The sequence below is a fragment of the Ovis canadensis genome, chromosome 14 (genome assembly GCF_042477335.2).
Source record: "Ovis canadensis isolate MfBH-ARS-UI-01 breed Bighorn chromosome 14, ARS-UI_OviCan_v2, whole genome shotgun sequence".
NCBI classification, from domain to species: domain Eukaryota; kingdom Metazoa; phylum Chordata; class Mammalia; order Artiodactyla; family Bovidae; genus Ovis; species Ovis canadensis.
In genome coordinates, this window is record NC_091258.1 from 20,898,643 (window position 1) to 20,915,861 (window position 17,219).

General features: G+C 43.6%; 1 protein-coding gene, 1 long non-coding RNA gene and 2 other non-coding genes across 10 annotated transcripts in view; 3 read left to right on the top strand and 1 right to left on the bottom strand.

The window, feature by feature from the left end:
* Window positions 1-1,164: 1,164 nt before the first annotated feature.
* C14H16orf46 (chromosome 14 C16orf46 homolog) lies at window positions 1,165-13,919 on the bottom strand. 4 transcript variants are annotated; one of them, XM_069552521.1, is made up of 4 exons: window positions 13,679-13,897; window positions 7,317-7,426; window positions 6,884-7,131; window positions 1,165-5,738 (listed from the first exon to the last, which is right to left on the bottom strand). In XM_069552521.1, exons 3-4 carry the CDS (start codon window positions 7,091-7,093, stop codon window positions 4,734-4,736), a joined length of 1,215 nt encoding a protein of 404 aa, XP_069408622.1. In that variant the 5' UTR covers window positions 7,094-7,131; window positions 7,317-7,426; window positions 13,679-13,897; the 3' UTR covers window positions 1,165-4,733. The 4 variants fall into 4 exon arrangements, with proteins under 4 accessions (XP_069408622.1, XP_069408623.1, XP_069408626.1 ...); XM_069552522.1 differs by lacking the exon at window positions 13,679-13,897 and adding an exon at window positions 10,160-10,685; XM_069552525.1 differs by having other exon boundaries at window positions 3,571-5,738; window positions 7,317-7,394.
* On the top strand, window positions 8,246-8,318 carry TRNAG-CCC (transfer RNA glycine (anticodon CCC)). The gene has a single exon. It is a non-coding gene; the product is annotated as a tRNA-Gly (tRNA).
* A 29-nt stretch (window positions 13,920-13,948) lies between the features above and the next one.
* The window catches only part of LOC138419676 (uncharacterized), a 71,490-nt gene continuing 68,219 nt past the window's right edge, over window positions 13,949-17,219 (top strand). For 3 of the 4 annotated variants that reach the window (XR_011249013.1, XR_011249015.1, XR_011249014.1), the window contains exon 1: window positions 13,960-14,101. This is a non-coding gene — a long non-coding RNA (uncharacterized lncRNA). Of the gene's footprint in view, window positions 14,102-17,219 lie in introns of all 4 variants that reach the window. The other variant, XR_011249016.1, reaches the window with a different exon arrangement.
* LOC138419892 (U6 spliceosomal RNA) lies at window positions 15,366-15,469 on the top strand. The gene has a single exon (XR_011249142.1). It is a non-coding gene; the product is annotated as a U6 spliceosomal RNA (small nuclear RNA).

Sequence of the window (17,219 nt, forward strand, 5' to 3'; positions counted from 1 at the left end):
GCAGCAACTACTGAAGCACACGCACCCTAGAGCCTGTGCTCCCCAACAAGAGAAGCCACAGCAATGAGAAGCCCCTACTTGCTGCAACTAGAGAAAGTCCGTACCCAGCAACGAAAGCCCAGCACGGCCTAAAATAAAATAAAGTGTGTCTGCTGTTTAGAAAGGATGTATTAGAAAAGTTGAGCTCTGGTGGGTGCTCAGTTGCTCAGTCATATCTCTTTGCAACCCCATGGACTGTAGGCTCCTCTGTCCATGGGATTTCCCAGGCAAGAACACTGGAGTGGGTTGCCATTTCCTCCTCCAGGGGATCTACTCAGGGATTGGACCCACATCTCTTGCATCTCCTGCATTAAGGAGGGTTCTTTACCACTGAGCCACCCAGGTCTTATGTTAAAAAAAAAAAAAAAAATCTCTTTTAGGACTTCTACTGTAAGCAACTTTTGAAATGTAGAAATTGAAATTCACTTAGATTTTCTTTTAATTTCACACTACAAAAGCCAGCATCCAGAGTCAATCTGATCACAAATCTATGATATGACAGAAAGAACTGTTCACATTTTGAGTGTCTAGTAATGTTTACAGGCAAGTTAACTTCACTAAAATGACAGAATCAGGAAGTACCTTAAGTATTAATTCCCTCAATTTTCCCCCCTGACCAGGGATCGAACCTGCATCCCCTGCACTGGAAGTACGGGGTCTTAACCACTGCAACATCAGGGAAGTCCCTAGCCCCTCATTTTATAGGACAGAGTCAATTTAAAAATGTCTAGTTTCCAGCTCCTAGGAAGAAAAGATGATGGTGCTAGTTTTAGTTATTGAGTTACTTTAAGACTGAGTTCCGGAAGATATACAATAGCTTTGATCTGCTAGATTAAACTTGAGAAGTAAATTTTTCGCTGTTAACACCTCAGGATGACACACCACCAGTCTGAGAGATATGGCATAAGTCTGCAGAGCAATCATGTTTAGACTGCTGCAGTGGAAATTCAGGCAAAACAGGATGAGAAGAAGGGCCAGGCAATGAAGATGGCCCATGAACTGATTGACAGGCACCCCAACCAAGGACCCCCAAGTTGACAAGTTAGGGAGGTGAGCTTTTTAAAGAGTCCATGTGACAACTGGCCATGCCCACAGGATTTCTAAATGATTCTGAACAGGCATTCGTTAAAGGGAAATGATCCAGCTATTTGTATTTGATCTGATCATGACATTCTGGAAAACCACAAATCTCTGTGAGCATTGTACGTACATGACCTCCTCATCTTCACCACATTCTGTGTCTGAAATTATTCCCACCTCACAGGAAGGAAAGACATTCCGAAGTCCTCTTTCCTTGCCCTACATGATTCTTTCCACCCACTACTCCAGCTGTTTCTTCACCTTGGAGATAAGTTGGCACCTTCAGATGCCCAAGCTGCACACCTGAACCCAAACTCTCTGTTGATGGGTTTCTTCTTGGGTCACAGGAGAAAATGAGCCCTGAGCCTCATGAATTTGCTCAGGATAAAAGGAGGCAATACCCAGAAGAGGCTCTGAACACTTAGAATAGTGCCTTGCTAACTCAAGTGGAATTATGGTGTCATGTGATGGGTTAGTGGCACTCGGGTCAGAGTTTAGCCTGGGCATCAGGGGCACAGCACAGAACCTCTCCTGGCTCCAGGGCCGCAGTTAACCTGGCAGACAGTGGGTGAGTGTTGCCTGTGGCACCAGCAAACTCCCTTGTCTGCCCTCAGTCACAGCCACAGGAGCCCCTGTTTTCTTCCTCATCTGGCTTCTCAGGAGCCCCTGAACTGCAGCACCAAGGCTGCACTTGGACCCAAGCCCAGACACCCCAAAAAGTCCCAGGTGTGAGGACTCCAATTGTGCAGCTCAGCCTGCTTGGCCAGCCGGGGGATCCTGCATAGAGATGGGCTGGGGCTCTGGCACTTAGGGAGAGGGAGAGATTGAAAGCAAAGTAGATCTAGTCCAGACTTAAAAAGAACAAAGCTAAAAATGAGAGGAAGTCTCCCCGAGCAGCCAAAGCTCGCCATACTTATCCAAACATCGCCGGGTCCTATTCTGACTTAATCTTCCCCTCACCCTTGTCCCCCCATCACTCTCAGATCTACACTCTCCCAGGTGTCCAGTCCCTCCAGCCCTGTACTTGCTCAGCAGCACTCCCAGAACTCAGTCTGGCCTCCCCTAGGAGGTGAGGCTCTGCAGAGGAGCCCTGTGTTGGGTGTAGCCACACTTCCACTTGGTGATTTTTTTAATTTCCAGAAAAATAAGAGTTTGGTAAGTTTTACTAATGATACAAACTAAGAGAATAAAAGATGAAACACAGAGCCCTCCATGTTTGGCTTGAGATTCGATCCCTGGGTCTGGAAGATCCCCTGGAGCAGGGAATGGCAACCCACTCCAGTATTCTCGCTGGAGAATTCCACGGACAGAAGAGGCTGGCGGGCTACAGTTTGGGGGGTGGCAAAGAGTTGCACACAACTGAGCGATTAGCAACAACACATAAGAACCAAAACTTAATTTGAGGTCATCACCTGGAGGTAGAAAGAAGGTGATTGGGACTGAATTATAACATGTTGACACCTTAAAATGGAAGGATTTTTGTTATTGCATTCTAGTAAACATTTAGCCTTTATCTAGATAGACTTGGATATCAAAGACCAGTTTGAACGTCCTGATTTAATCTGACTAGAAACTGGGACAAGGCCTAGAGTGACTCTGTCCACAGAGAAGCAAGCCAAACTTCTCCTCAACCAACAAAAATAAGATACCAGAGGGACTTTATCAGGTATTTGAATAATTACCTAAAGAAATAGATGCTTTCATAATTAAAAAAAAAAAAACACTAGCTGATTAAAAAATTTTTTAAGATACTAAAACAGACACAGGGTGGAAAGAGTCAAACATGACTGAGCAACTGAACAACAACAAACCTGTAAATCTGGGTCCTTCCTTCGTTCAAACTAAATCTCAGTTCTAAATTATTATATGTTTATCCCCAAAGGTATAGAATATATAACCCTTATCTCAACAAGTGAGTTTTTCTTAAGAAAAAAAAAATTCTTTCTGTTGTCACTTGTATCAGTTCAAACTGTGACAAGATCTCAACTGGTAAGTGCCCCTGGGCTAAGCAGGTGAGCTTTGTCCCTCATTCATACTGGTAGATACTTTTCTCTCCCAAGCAAACACTTTGACAGGTGTATACATAGTGAGCTTATTCATTATTCTGCAGCCTACAAAGAAGGACTTGAAAAAAACCACTGACTCAGGTAGGCAGGTTGCCAGAGCTGGACAAGTGCTCAAGCAGTACAGGGTCCAACACCCGCAGTGTGCACAGAGGGAAATCAGGACCTCTTCTTGGGGGTGAATTCAGATGGTTTCTTCATTCAGACAAGAAAGGGTGAGTAGAAACTGCAAACTGCTTCTAGTCTGAAAAGTGTCCAATCTCAAAAGGCAAAGTACACCTTTAAATGACTATTGTACTGTAATCATTCCTGCATTTCTGGTGTTTTGTAAAGGCAAACCAACAAAACTCCTAAACTTGAACAGAAAAGACATTACAAAGACCAGTTATGGAAAACAGATGTTTACAAATAGCCATAAATTCTGTCTGCCCATCACTTAGGAAATGGAAAGCCTACAGTTCAAGTATGATCTACTTTAAGCAAATGCAAACTATATAATGACAGAGTGGCTAAATGGTTATTCACATTACAAAATGGTTCTTCACAGCATCTCTCTACATAGCATTGTCACTTCACATTTAAAATATAACTTATTTACAAACATTTAATTTATACACAACTTCAGGAAATGTGTACTGGGGTAAAATGAGGGGGGAGGAAAGATGGAAGAAGGAAGAAAGCCACACCTCCATTCCATAACTCCATCTGGGGTTGTCAAGTTCCCAAATAGTAGATGTAAGACTGGAAGGAGCATGTGTGCTAACAATCATCTCAGTGACATTTAAACAATAATTATTATTCTCAACTTGCCTCTCAAGATGAATTTTGTAGAAAGGTAGCCAAAACCTCCCAGACACAGAGACTAACATAAGGTTCTAAGTATATGAAATCTGGGACACATAAGATACAATGGACATGGCACATCCATCCATCCAGTATCAATATAAGGATATGCCACCCTGGACACAGGAAATTCATCTGGACACAGACTGGAATTTTCTCTTACAACACTGTTTCAATTAAAGCAGGTTTCTGTTGCAAGAGAAAATGTGGCAACCGACAGACCATCTGCCAGGTTCAAAAGATCAGGAAACGACTTGGCCTCAACAAGCCCAGGACACCTGGCTTGAAGCACTGGGGTTCAGGGGGCAGAAAGCACCCCTGCCGGCTGGCTCGGGGGCTGACCTAGAGGCAACCCCGGAGGGAGGCCCTCCAGCTTCCCCACCATCCACTTGTCTTCCAGGGCACAGATAAGCCAGGCTGAGGCTGAGACTGGCACTACCAGTGTGCGTTTTGTAAATGGCTAAGCAACAGAAGCAGGTAAACACAAAAATGTGGAGGTTTTGAGAGTACATCAAAATCCATACTATGAGGTTCAGCTGTCCCCGATCTACTACCGAAAAAGGACCAGGGGAGAGAGGGAGAGAAGAGTGTGCGAGACGAAGAGGAGAAGGAGAGAGAGAGACTGGAGTGGGGCAGGAGGGAGACAGGGGAAAGAAGATGAACCACGTTCAGACGCTGCTTATTCCCAGGGAATTATATTGTAGCAGCTCAAAGGAGTCTGTGAGTGGAAATGGGTATAACAACTCTGCTCACTGTGAGGGACGGCAAGAGAGGTCTTGAGAACACTTTGGTCTCCAACATTTGGGGCCTGTTTTCCTGCTTGGCCTCTGTGAGGACGCGCTTTGGGGTTTTCATGGGAGGCCTGGGCTCCCTGGCTTTGAGCCTGGCTTTGTAGTTCCTCGCTCCTTGTTTCTGCAAAAGCTGGAAGGTGGCAAGATAGCAGGGAGGGCACAGCAGGTTTTTCTCAGGCAGGAGGGACCAGTGCAGGCAGCAGGGCTCAGGCTCGGCCAGCAGGGGCATCCGGGCCACCGGAGTGAGGAAAGGCTGCATGTCCTTGACTTTGTGGTGCCTGGCCAGCTCAGTGGGCTGCTTTTCGCCTGCCCCGTCAACGGCTTTCACTCCATAGGCATAAGCCACACACTCATCCTTTTCCACACTCAGCCCCTTCTCTTCTGGCCGCAAGAAAAAGTTCTTAGTCTTCTTACCCAGAACATCCAAGCCATCTGGGGGCGAAGACTTCAAGGGAGGGAGGACTAAAAGGGCTTTGGAAGTCAGGGAGTCTGAGGAGGGGAGAATTCTGTCAGTGCCTCTCCAGGGCCTTCTGGGGTCCTTGCCCCTAACAGTCTCCGGGGTGGCCCAGTCTTCCAGGCACCAAATGAACTCCTTTATTTGCAGACTTTTCTTCTCTCCCTGACTGTAGGTGGGAAAGCAGATTTTGTTAACTTCCCTGGAGGTTGTAGTGGGGCCTGGGGGGGTGCCCGGCGTCTGGGAGAGGCTGCCTCCATCCTTCTCTGGGCCTGCCTCAGCTGGAGCTGGAGCTGAAGCCCCAGACTCCAACTTCCCCACCTCCGAATGAAGCCTGGCCTCCAGGCTCCCATGGGAGAGATTGACACAGAGTAAGCAGCTGCTGGCACTTTCTCCCACCCTCGCCTTCTTAAGCTTCTTCCTGGGCCAGATGCAGGCAGTCGGAGATATCTGTCCCCAGCCTCGGACCTGCAGATAAAGCAGTGTGTTACTCTCAGCCTCACGGCCTCCACTGTGGCCACATCCCCGTTCTGACTCTATTTGAATCAATATTTTTCTTTGGATTGACTTAATTTAGTTTTTTCATGCTTAGTTTAGCCTCCTACTACGCCATGTTATTTGTAATAGTATTTTCAAAGACTAAAATACTAAGCAATAGTATCTATCAGCACACTGATGTGCTGACTATATATATTTTTTAGATGTGTATTAAAATAAATTCAGAAGTATTAAAATCAAAACCATACTTGTCCCGCCTGTAGGCTTTCTTGTACTGCAGGCTCTCTGCGCTTGCCTGCACCAAAGAAGGCTGTGTGAGGATATAACCAAGAATACGGCTCCCACCAAGAAATCGACCATGTTGGCACCCAGATCTCAAACATTCCTCCCAAACTGTAAGAAATAAATGTCTGCTGCTTAAGCTGCCCAGCCTACGGTATTCTCTTATAGCAGCCCGAACTGAAATAGGGCTGGAGCATCTCCTGTGGTGGGAGCCACCCCGGGCACTCTACAATGTGGAGCAGCACCCCAGCCTCAACCCCAGTACATCCAGAAACACCCCCTCTCCCCTCCACGCCCTAGCTGTGACATTGCCAAGCAATCACACCAATTCCCTTATATTTCATTATTGCTTCTAAGAATAGTTTAAGAATAAACCACAGGGTTCTGCATAAAACCACCAGGACAGAAATCTTGGGTTTCTTGGGGAGTTAAGTAGCAGGAGTTAAGTAGCTTGAGTTAAGGGAATTGGGTTCTGGAGTCCAGAAAACCTCGGTTCAACTCCTGCCTTGACCACCGCCTAGGAGATTTTGACACATTTCATTTTTGGTGCTTTGTTTCCCTTTTCCAAAGAGTGAGGCTATTCATAACACCTGAGAGGGTGAATGAATTGATGTATGTGAAGCATTTAGTACTGTGCTTGCCCATACAGAATGGTCATAAATACTCAATAAAAGGTACTGCTATTATCATCATTAATATTCTACCTCTGTTTCAGAGGTTTCTGTTTCCTTGCTTACAAATTTTTGGGGGCAACAATAACTATTTCTGAAAATAGCAAAAGGCTTGTATCAAAACTCTAACATGCACAAGACCTAACTCAAGAAAATACTCACTGCTTCTTCCCATCCAGTTCCAATGACAAACTCTTCGGCTGTTTTATCTTGTTCAAGTGTAACGTCACTGATATTGAGAAGACAACCAACATGATTCTTTTCACTTCTTTCATCTGGACAAGTATAGATTAATTCAGTTTCTTCTGTGCTTTGAATTTCATAATTTTCACTATTTTCAATTTCAGTCTCATTTTTGTGACCGAAATCCATTACTGTGATGGTTGCTTAAAGTCTTTAACATCTTCTTCCTGTGGTTTAAAATGCAAATGGAACTTAGCTTTTAATACTGCTTTGTTTCTGTTAAAAAACCAGTTCAATAACTCAGGTGAAACATTGTCAAGACATGTTCAGGAACAGACAGAAGAAATATTATGAAACCATCCATTGCCAGCTATTGACATTATAAAATATAAGGCTAATTTCAAAGACTTACGGATTTAGGACTTCCCTGGTGCTTCCACTTCAGGGGGTATGGGTTCTATCCCTGATCAGGGAACTAAGATCCCGCATGCTGAATAGTGTGGCAAAAAACAAATAAAACACCTGGATTTATTTAAAAAAAAAAAAAAAGATTCATTGTCCATTCTTATCTTCCAAACTCATGTACGAGATGACAAATAGAAATGTGCAAAAAGCAATCAAAGGTCACCTAAGAGGGTGGCTATGTGATTTCTTACCAATTACATGCAGTTTTCCTTCTATTTGGAATGCAAAAATCTGCAGTGATGTAATACTGATTTTCTGATGGCAAAATTATGCCTCTTATGTTCATAGATTTAAAGTAAATCAGAGTCCGTGTTCTTCCGCTTTTTGATTTCCACAGAGCTTTACAATCTGATTTGGTTTAAGAATCACTGGTATAAAACATACATCGAAATCTGTATGTTTCCAAGAAAATCACATCAAGGAAACACAAGGATCACAGTGAAAATGCTCCCATGGGAAAATGCATTTGCAGATGCAACTAGAAAATTGGATTTGGAGTACAAAGCAGGAAGGCACACACATGTATGCCAGAAGATATTAAATTCTATGACATACGCTATTGAAGTGGCTAGAACCAAAAAATGTACAAAGAAGAAACTGTTGACTGAGGTCCAAGCCCCGAAAGTACATGTATGGATAAACAAGAATAAACCCAAAGAAAAGCTGATCCTTCAAGATGAAAAGGCCAAAGGAACTTAAGATATTTAGAAATGAAATAAAGAAGATGAATGAAAATTTAAAAAAGATGACTGAGACTTTAAGAAACAGAGCCTATGGGAAATTCAGTGTGATACAGAAAATATCTTTTCTAGTAGCATTTAAACTAAACAGAGATGGAAGAAAATGATCAGCAAAAAACCCTGTAAATAGGGGCCTTCCCTGGTGGTCCAGTGGCTAAGACTCTGCACTCCCAATGCAGGGAGCCTGGGTTCAATCCCTGGTCAGGGAATTGGATCACGCATGCTGTAACTAAGACCCGGCAGAGCCAAATAAATAAATAAGAATTTTTTTTTTAAGCCTGTAAAATAGCTCATTATTTTACCAGTTGAACATAAGCCATCATGATTTGCTTCAAAATAATCCTGCAAGGGGGTGGGGGTGGTTGGTTGTAGCTGGAGAGAGAATGAGGAAATAAAAAAAGCCACAGATTCTGTTTGTTGTAGAAGGGTATGAGGACATTGAGGTTAACTGCACTATTCACTGTACTTTACTGTGAAATTTTCCATAATAAAATGGGGTTTTTTTTGAGTCATCATGTTAACAGAATGGTTCAAGAAATAAAACATGGGGTAACAGTGGAGGTGAGCAAAGCATGAATTTTGATCTTAAGCAAACTGAATAAATGTATCAAAGAACAGATTTCACGGTTTGGATAATTTAACTGGGGTAAAGACCTTGAACAGGGACTTATTTAAAGAGATGTACCAAAAGGTGGGGAAACAACTCAGAAATAAATTGGAGAATATAGTTTATGAAGATGATTTGGAAAAGTGAAAGTGAAAGTCACTCAGTTGTGTCTGACTCTTTGTGACCCCATGGGCTACACAGTCCATGGAATTCTCTAGGCCAGAATACTGGAGTGGGTAGCCTTTCACTTCTCCAAGGGATCTTCCCAACCCAGTGATTGAACCCAGGTCTCCCACATTACAGGTGGATTCTTTACCAGCTGAGCCACAGGGGAAGATTTGGAGACACTCCATAAATAACTGGCCAATTACTCTTTAAGTCAAAGGACTCAAGGCCTTCTCATTGAATTTACTGAATACAAAAGAAGGCACTGGAAATGCAGGAGGAAAAGAAAAAACACAGACATTACCTTTAGGATCTCTAACCCCACGTTGTAATGATGTCATTTGTTAATGAACTGAGAAGTACAAAGACTACCAAATGCCTCTTTGTTAGACATCTGGCAAACTCAATGGCGCTTTGACACCCTAACCAATCTGTAACTTAGAATATGAACTGCCGTGCTCCTGAAAGGAACAAAGACTTCATTACCACTGGTCAGTGGCAAAGACACCAATATTACAGCAGAGGCCAACGAAAGGACATTATCTTCTGTTGCTACTCTCATAGATATGTTGTATAAAAGTTAACATGAGGACCAGTTTTATCAAATTTGGGTTTGGTTTGGTTTTTAATGGATTATGTTTTTGGTGTCATGTCTAATAACACTTTGCCTAACCACAGGTCATAAAGATTTTCTGTATTTAGTTTTCAAAGTTATATAGTTTTATGGTTTATATTTAGGTCTATGATCCATTTTGAATTAAGTTTTTTAATATGAACAGCCAGTTGTTGCAACATTCTTATTCAAAGATTTTCTTCCTGCATTTAACTTTTTTTTTGTGGTCAAAAGTCAATTGGCTATGTTTATTTGGCAGGAGGGATATCAATAACCTCAGATATGCAGATGACACCACCCTTATGGCAGAAAGTGAAGAAGAACTAAAGAGCCTCTTGATGAAAGTTAAAGAGGAGAGTGAAAAAGTAGGCTTAAAGCTTAACATTCAGAAAACTATGATCATGGCATCTGGCCCCATCACTTCATGGCAAATAGATGGGGAAACAGTGGAAACAGTGGCAGACTTTATTTTGGGGGGCTCCAAAATCACTGCAGATGGTGACTACAGCCATGAAATTAAAAAATGCTTGCTCCTTGGAAGGAAAGTTATGACCAAGCTAGACAGCATATTAAAAAGCAGAGACATTACTATGCCAACAAAGGTCTGTCTAGTCAAGGCAATTGTTTCTCCAGTAGTCATGTATGGCTGTGAGAGTTGAACTCACAAAGAAAGCTGACTGCCAAAGAATTGCTGCTTTTGAACTGTGGTGTTGGAGAAGACTCTTGAGAGTCCCTTGGACTGCAAGGGGATCCAACCAGTCCATCCTAAAGGAGATCAGTCCTGAGTGTTCATTGCAAGGACTGATGTTGAAGCTGAAACTCCAATACTTTGACCACCTGATGTGAAGAGCTGACTCATTTGAAAAGACCCTGATCCTGGGAAAGATTGAAGGCAGGAGAAGGGGACGATAGAGGATGAGATGGTTGGATGACATCACTGACACAACGGATAAGAGTTTGGGTAAACTCCGGGGGTTGGTGATGGACAGGGAAAGCCTGGCATGCTGCAATTCATGGAGTTGCAAAGACTCGGACACGACTGAGCGACTGAACTGATATTTATTTGGGTATATTTTAGAACACCCTATTCTGGCCCATTGACCTGTGTCTCTCCATTCACCAATATCATATTGATTCCTATAGTTTATGGTAATTTTTAAAACTGGGTAATATGATTCCTCCATTTTATTCTTCATTTTCATAATTTTTTTTTACCTATTATAGTTCCTTTTAAATTTCCTAATAAATTTTAAAGCCAGCTTGTTAATATCTATAATAAATCCTGCTCCAGATTCATATCTTGATATTCAACAGTTACTCCTCCAATTTCTTTGAGATTGTCTATCTATTCTTGGACCTTGTATTTTCATAAATGTTTCTGAATCTAGAAAACTGAAAACAGTTTTAAGAAAATAATTATAATGTTTTAGTTCTATCTTCAGTTGCTAAGCTGTGTCTGACTCTTTGCGACCCCATGGACTGCAGCATGCCAGGCTTCTCCATCCTCCACTATCTCCTGGAGTTTGCTCAAAATCATGTCCATTGAGTCAGTGATGCCATCCAACCATCTCATCCTCTGTCCCCAAATCTAGGACTTTTCCATTCCCATAGTCCCTGGACTCTATTTTTAAAGGTAGTGACATTTATAATATACGTAAAGGTCATTTGCTTCGTACATCACCTCTGATGATACCAGATCAGTGTGGTACGAAGATGCTACTATTGGTCCCCCAAATCTTGCTTCTTTTTCCTTTTGGAGATACAGAAGTATTATCTACATTTCTCCTTGAAGTTAAGCATGCCTTGTGACTTATTTCGGCTAATAACAGGACTGAAATCATATGAGTCACTTCTAGGCAGAAGTACCTAAAAGCCAGTGGTTCCCCACATTTGCCATCATATTTTGCCATCACAGTTGGCAAAAGAGTAGGACACAACTTAGCCCCTAAACAACAACAACAGTAATACACACACTTGGGCACACAGGCTCAGTAGTTGTGGTTTGCAGGCTTTAGAGCTCAGGCTCAGTAATTGTGGTGCATGGGCTTAGTTGCTCTGTGGCTTGTGGAATCTCCCTGGATCAGGGATCAACCCCCTGCCTCTTGTATTGGCAGGCAGATTCTTATTCACTGTACCACCAGGTAAGTCCCAAGGACCATTCTTCGAAAGATTAAGAGTGTACTTGAGTCAATTCAAAGACAAAGTTCTCATTAAAGGTAGGCTTAATAATGTATAATTTATGTTCACTGAAACTGGGTAAAAAAAAAAAAACTGTTGCAGTAATTTTTCTACAATATTCCTCAAAGATAACGTAGTAAATTAAGTTCTGCAAATCCTCCCTCCACAAGGTTTTCCATCCTAATCCCTGGGACTATTCCATGAATAAGTTATGTTACATGGCAAAAGGGATTTTACAGATGTAATTATGGGTACCAATTGGTTGACCTGATGACAGGGAAACAATCTTGGTTTACTGGGATGGGCCTAATCTAATGATGTGCTGTACTTAGTCACTCAGTCATATCCGACTCTGCAACTGCATGGACTGTAGCCCACCAGGCTCTTCTGTCCATGGGGATTCCCCAGGCAAGGATACTGGAGTGGGTTGCCATGCCCTCCTTCAGGAAATCTAATGGTATGTGTCCTTTAAAAGCAGAGTGTTTTCTTTGGCTAGCAGCAGGAGCAGCAGCAGCAGAAGTCAGAGATTTAAAGCATGAGAGGAATTTGAGACATCTTATTGACTGAAGAACGCCAGCAGTCTTTCTTTTCGCTGTTATCTTTGACACATTTCTGCTATCACTCACCCATATAATCAGGCTACAAATGGCTACCCTCAATTCCTGTACCTCATAGATCAGTCGGTAAAGAATTTGCCTCCAATGCAGGAGACCTGGGTTGGATTCCTGGGTTGGGAAGATCCCCTGGAGAAGGAAATGGCAACCCACTCCAGTATTCTCGCCTGGAGAATCCCATGGACAAAGGAGCCTGGCATTCTACCGTCCATGGGGTCGCAAGAGTCCAATACAACTTAGTGACTAAACCACCATGTTAATTACCTGTGCTTTATGCTTCTTACATGCCCACAGAGCACAGCGGCTTTGATTATTCATAGAATGATTCCTAGGAGCGCAGTTTCTACAACCATCTCTCCCTATCAGAACATTTCACTCCAATCCCAGTCTCCAACTCTTCTGCTTTTTCCAGTCACATTCATTACTCATTAAGTGTTCATGAGATGCCTAGCACTGGTGGTGGTTGTTCAGTAGCTAAGTCCTGTCGACTCTTTTCGACCCACCCGCCCTCCCCCTACCCCCCCTCCCGCCCCCCCCCCCCCCCCCCCCGCCAGACTGCAGCATGCCAGGCTCCTCCGTGCTCCACTATCTCCCAGTTCAATTCAGTTGCTCAGTCGTGTCCCACTCTTTGCGACCCCGTGGACTGTAGTACTCTAGGCCTCCCTGTCCATCACCAACTCCCGTGGTTTAATCAAACTCATGTCCATCAAGTCGGTGATGCCATCCAACCATCTCATCCTCTGTCGCCCCTTCTCCTCCTGCCTTCAGTCTTTCCCAGCATCAGGAGTCTTTTCATGTCCATTGAGTAGTCGTTGCTGTTTGACCATCCCATCCTCTGCCACCGGCTTCTCCTTCTGCCTAGCAAGGGTAGTGAAATGGTAAAGCAACCCCAGTCTTCCCAGCTCTCACACAGCATACAATGTACAGGAAAATTCAAGTCTTCAAACACACAACTCTTGCCACCTGTTTCCAAAAGCCCAGGCACTTGACAGCGTGGCTCTCTGCCCTTCTTCCAAGACCTTTCTTTCTTTCTCCTCTCGGCCCTCCCCTTCTTCCACATCCTGCTGCTGCTGCTGCTGCTAAGCCGCTTCAGTCGTGTCCGACTCTGTGCGACCCCATAGACGGCAGCCCACCAGGCTCCCCCGTCCCTGGAATCTCCAGGCAAGAACACTAGAGTGGCATCCTACCTGGCCACAAAAGATGCCTCCCCTTCTTTCAATAGATATGCCCTCCAGCAAAGCGCCCTCACCAACCCCACCCCTTCCTCCAAGGGCCGTTCCCTCACAGGGCTCCGCCCTTTCAGCGGCTCCTCCCACTGCCCCACCCACTCCGCACCCCCTCCCCAGGCCCTGCCCACTCTTCTTCAGGCCCAGCTTCTCCTCTTCCTTTTACCTCCCCGCCTCAGAAGGCAGCTCCCTTCCCAACTGGGCAAGGCTTCTCGCTCTGCCGCCGATGGAGCAGTCTGGGGCCTCGACCCGGAGGCGGGGAAGCGGCCCGGCCGCTCACACCCTCCTGAGGGCCCAGCGGGGTGGAAGGACCCGGGCAGCTTAGTCCCCGCCGGCGGGCTACAGGGGCGGTTGCCCTGCGTTACAGACGCGCTGGGGGCGGGGCGATGGGCAGCCCCTGGAGGGGGAGGGAGGGGATTCGCGGCGGAAGTGACGTACATTCGCCCCGCGCAACAAAGCTCAGCGCGGGAAGCGCCTCTGACTGACCGCGGTTGGCGCGTGCTCCCGACAGGCTGTGCGCGGCCGCGAACCTTCCACCGGCGCATGGGGCGCTCACAGCCGGTGAGCGCGCGGGAGGTCACATGGCGAGGTACCGTGTCCCCTTAGGCGCCCGTCAGGCCTTGGAGTTAGAAAGCGAGGACTCAGCTTCCCCTCAGAGAGCCAGGGTCTCGCCCTCAGCACCGTTGCCCGTGGCGCGGTTGGTTCTGTGCTGACGGGTGGATAGTAGCATCCCTGGCCTCTACCCACGAGGTACCAGATGAACGAAATTGTCCCCAGACTTTGCCAACTGTCCCCAAATTGCCCTTCCCCACCTAAGGACTGTGTCGGGGCAGTACAGGCCAGAAACTTCACAGTAGGCGTTTAAGCCGCTTCTTTGGGCGGGAATAGTTGGAACCCAAGTCTTGTAGCAGCGCAACCTGTGAAGTGGGCGTTGGCATGTTTTCCACAGATGTCAAAATAGCCCCATGTCGTTATATCAGCTGAGGAACTCATTGAAGACAGTGAAAGGTCCCCCTCTCCTCCCCTCCCACTTTTGGTGCTGGTACTTTCGGGCATCCCAATGTGCAGCCAGGAATGGGAAACTGCCCGAAATCAGGCATTCATGGTGGTTCAGTTCTGGTTCCAAAGCCTTTCTGCTTTTAAAAGTGTAACTATTACTGCTTGAGAAATATAAGCCTTTTATACCACTGTTGATTAAAAGCTGTGTGGGCTACCCTGATGACTAAGATGGTAAAGAGTCTGTCTGCAGTGCAAGGAGACCCTGTTCTGCCATCCCTGGGTTTGGAAGAGCCCCTTGAGAAGGAAATGGCAACCCACTCCAGTATTCTTTCCTAGAAAAATTCCATGGTCAGAGGAGCTTGGCAGGCTACAGCCCATGGGGTCTCGAAAGAGTCCAAGGTGATTGACATACACTATATTAATTACAAAGCCTATCAATTGAAAGGAAAGACCATTTTTATGACATAAATACGACATTCTAAGACCTTAGAACAACGTACTTTTCTAGAATATGAGTACTTAAGATATTCTTTACCTAAAAATACACTTTTGGATCTTTTGTATTTTATAACCTGTAATTAATAGTATTTATGCATACTTCTAAGAATTATGCAAAACTGCATGCCTCATTCCACATTTTTTTGTGTTAAAACATGAAATTTTCAATTATATGTATTTTTTTTACGTGACAGACCCACATGGAATATCACTTCTCTAAACCAGGGATTGAACCTGGGCCCCTGCAGTGAAAGCCGAGAATCATAACCACTGGGACATCAGGAAATTCCCAATCATAAATGTTAAAGGATGTAACATCCAGATTATCAAAATACATGAAAAAAATGGAAAATTTTGTGCTCGCTTTGGCAACACATATACTAAAATTGGAATAATACAGAGATTAGTGTGGTCCCTGCACAAGGATGACACACAAGTTTGTGAAGCATTCTATATATATTTTTTAATTGTAAAGGAAAAAAACTATAAAGTGAAAGAAAAAAATGGAAATCTTTTTTTTCCCCTTGAATTCACAACTGTATATTTTATCCACAGAATTTTATCCTAACATAACACAAAAATATAATTTGAAAATGAAATTTAAAAAATTTTCATGACTATAAAGTTAAAACAACTAAATTTGTTTTCAGATATATAATCACCTTTATTTCTACTCAGCAAATAATAGGAGTGTATTCCTTGTGTTTATAAATAGTAAACAAAAGAATGTTCCTGAAAGTGTACAGAATATAGGGCTGTCCTCTCATCAATTCATGTATCTATGGGAAAATATTACATATTACCAGGATGAGAGATTCAGTCTGTTTTATTCATTTTTTCTTTCAAATATGTAAGCTGAGTGAAATAACTTGTTCATAGGAAGACACACATGAAAGGGATTTTGTCACTGCTGTGTCTCTTAACTTCAGCAGACAGTTTGGTTAGGAAGGACCTCCCTTCAGTTATGTTGAAAATGGAAAATTTGAAACCACCTGACTAGCAGGATGTTACCCCAGTCATTAAAGCTACATTCTCAGTTTTGGGGAAGTATACCAAAAGTCTTAACTAAGATTTATTAAATGACTGTTAAACATGTTGACTGAAAGCACCTTGCCCTAAGTACATTTGGAAGTTTGAAGATGTGGCAACTGATGTGCTTCACACTAATTATGCCTGCATACCCCTTTTAAAGGGGCTTGTAATCACCACTGAGGCTTAGCAAGTAGAAGTTTGAGAGCATGACTGTGCAGAAACATAAATGGACAAGTGTGTTTAGCTAGTCATGTTTATAAAATGCCGAAGTAGAGATGGAATCAAGATACAAAAGTTCTTGTAGAATAAGATCTCAGAGTTGGCAAAGGGGTGTTTTAAAAACACCAAAATGGTGGCAGGAGGTATACAGAAACTTTCCATTCAGTTTTGAACCTATATCTAACCCAACATCCACTTAAAAGGGGTGGAGGAAGTAGTCAATAGTAAAACCATGTTGCTGGTAAGAAAAAGTTCATCACAAATATAGATGTATGATTAGGTCTGAAATAATACAGTGATTGTTGAGTAATAAGACAATTATATACTTAGCATATTTTTAAAAACTGAAAGTGGGTGGTACCCTGACATTTTAGCAGCCTGAAACTGCAGAAATTCAGAAAAATTCCGAAGTTGATTATGCTGAGGTGATCTGAAGTACCAGCCTCATTTTCATACTAGCATGCCTATCGCGAGCCCTCTAGTGGTTTCTTTATTAAAACTTAAGGCTGTCAACTTCGGGGAAATGAAAAAAAAAAAGAAATTTAACCTTCAGGGTTACCTGTTTCATTTCTTGAGTTTTAATTAGAGAGCATTATTCAAAACATATGTTAAGCTTCTCTATTAAGACCAAAATGATTCAAAGGAATGAGGTCTGAGAAACTGAATTCTTTGTTGATTTAGTCCATTTGAAGTGCCATTCAACACCTATTATTTTCAGCAGCACTATAACAGAATTGAATTGGCTCTATATTCTAAACTGAAAGACCAAGTTGTGATAGCTGTTCTTTGATTCGATCCCCTTCCCCCATCAGACTCCCAGTTCAGTTCAGTCATTCAGCTGTGTCCAACTCTTTCGACTCCATGCACTGCAGCACACCAGTCTTCCCTGTCCATCACCAATTCTTGGAGCTTGCTCAAACTCATGTCCTTCGAGTCAGTGATGCCATCCAACCATCTCA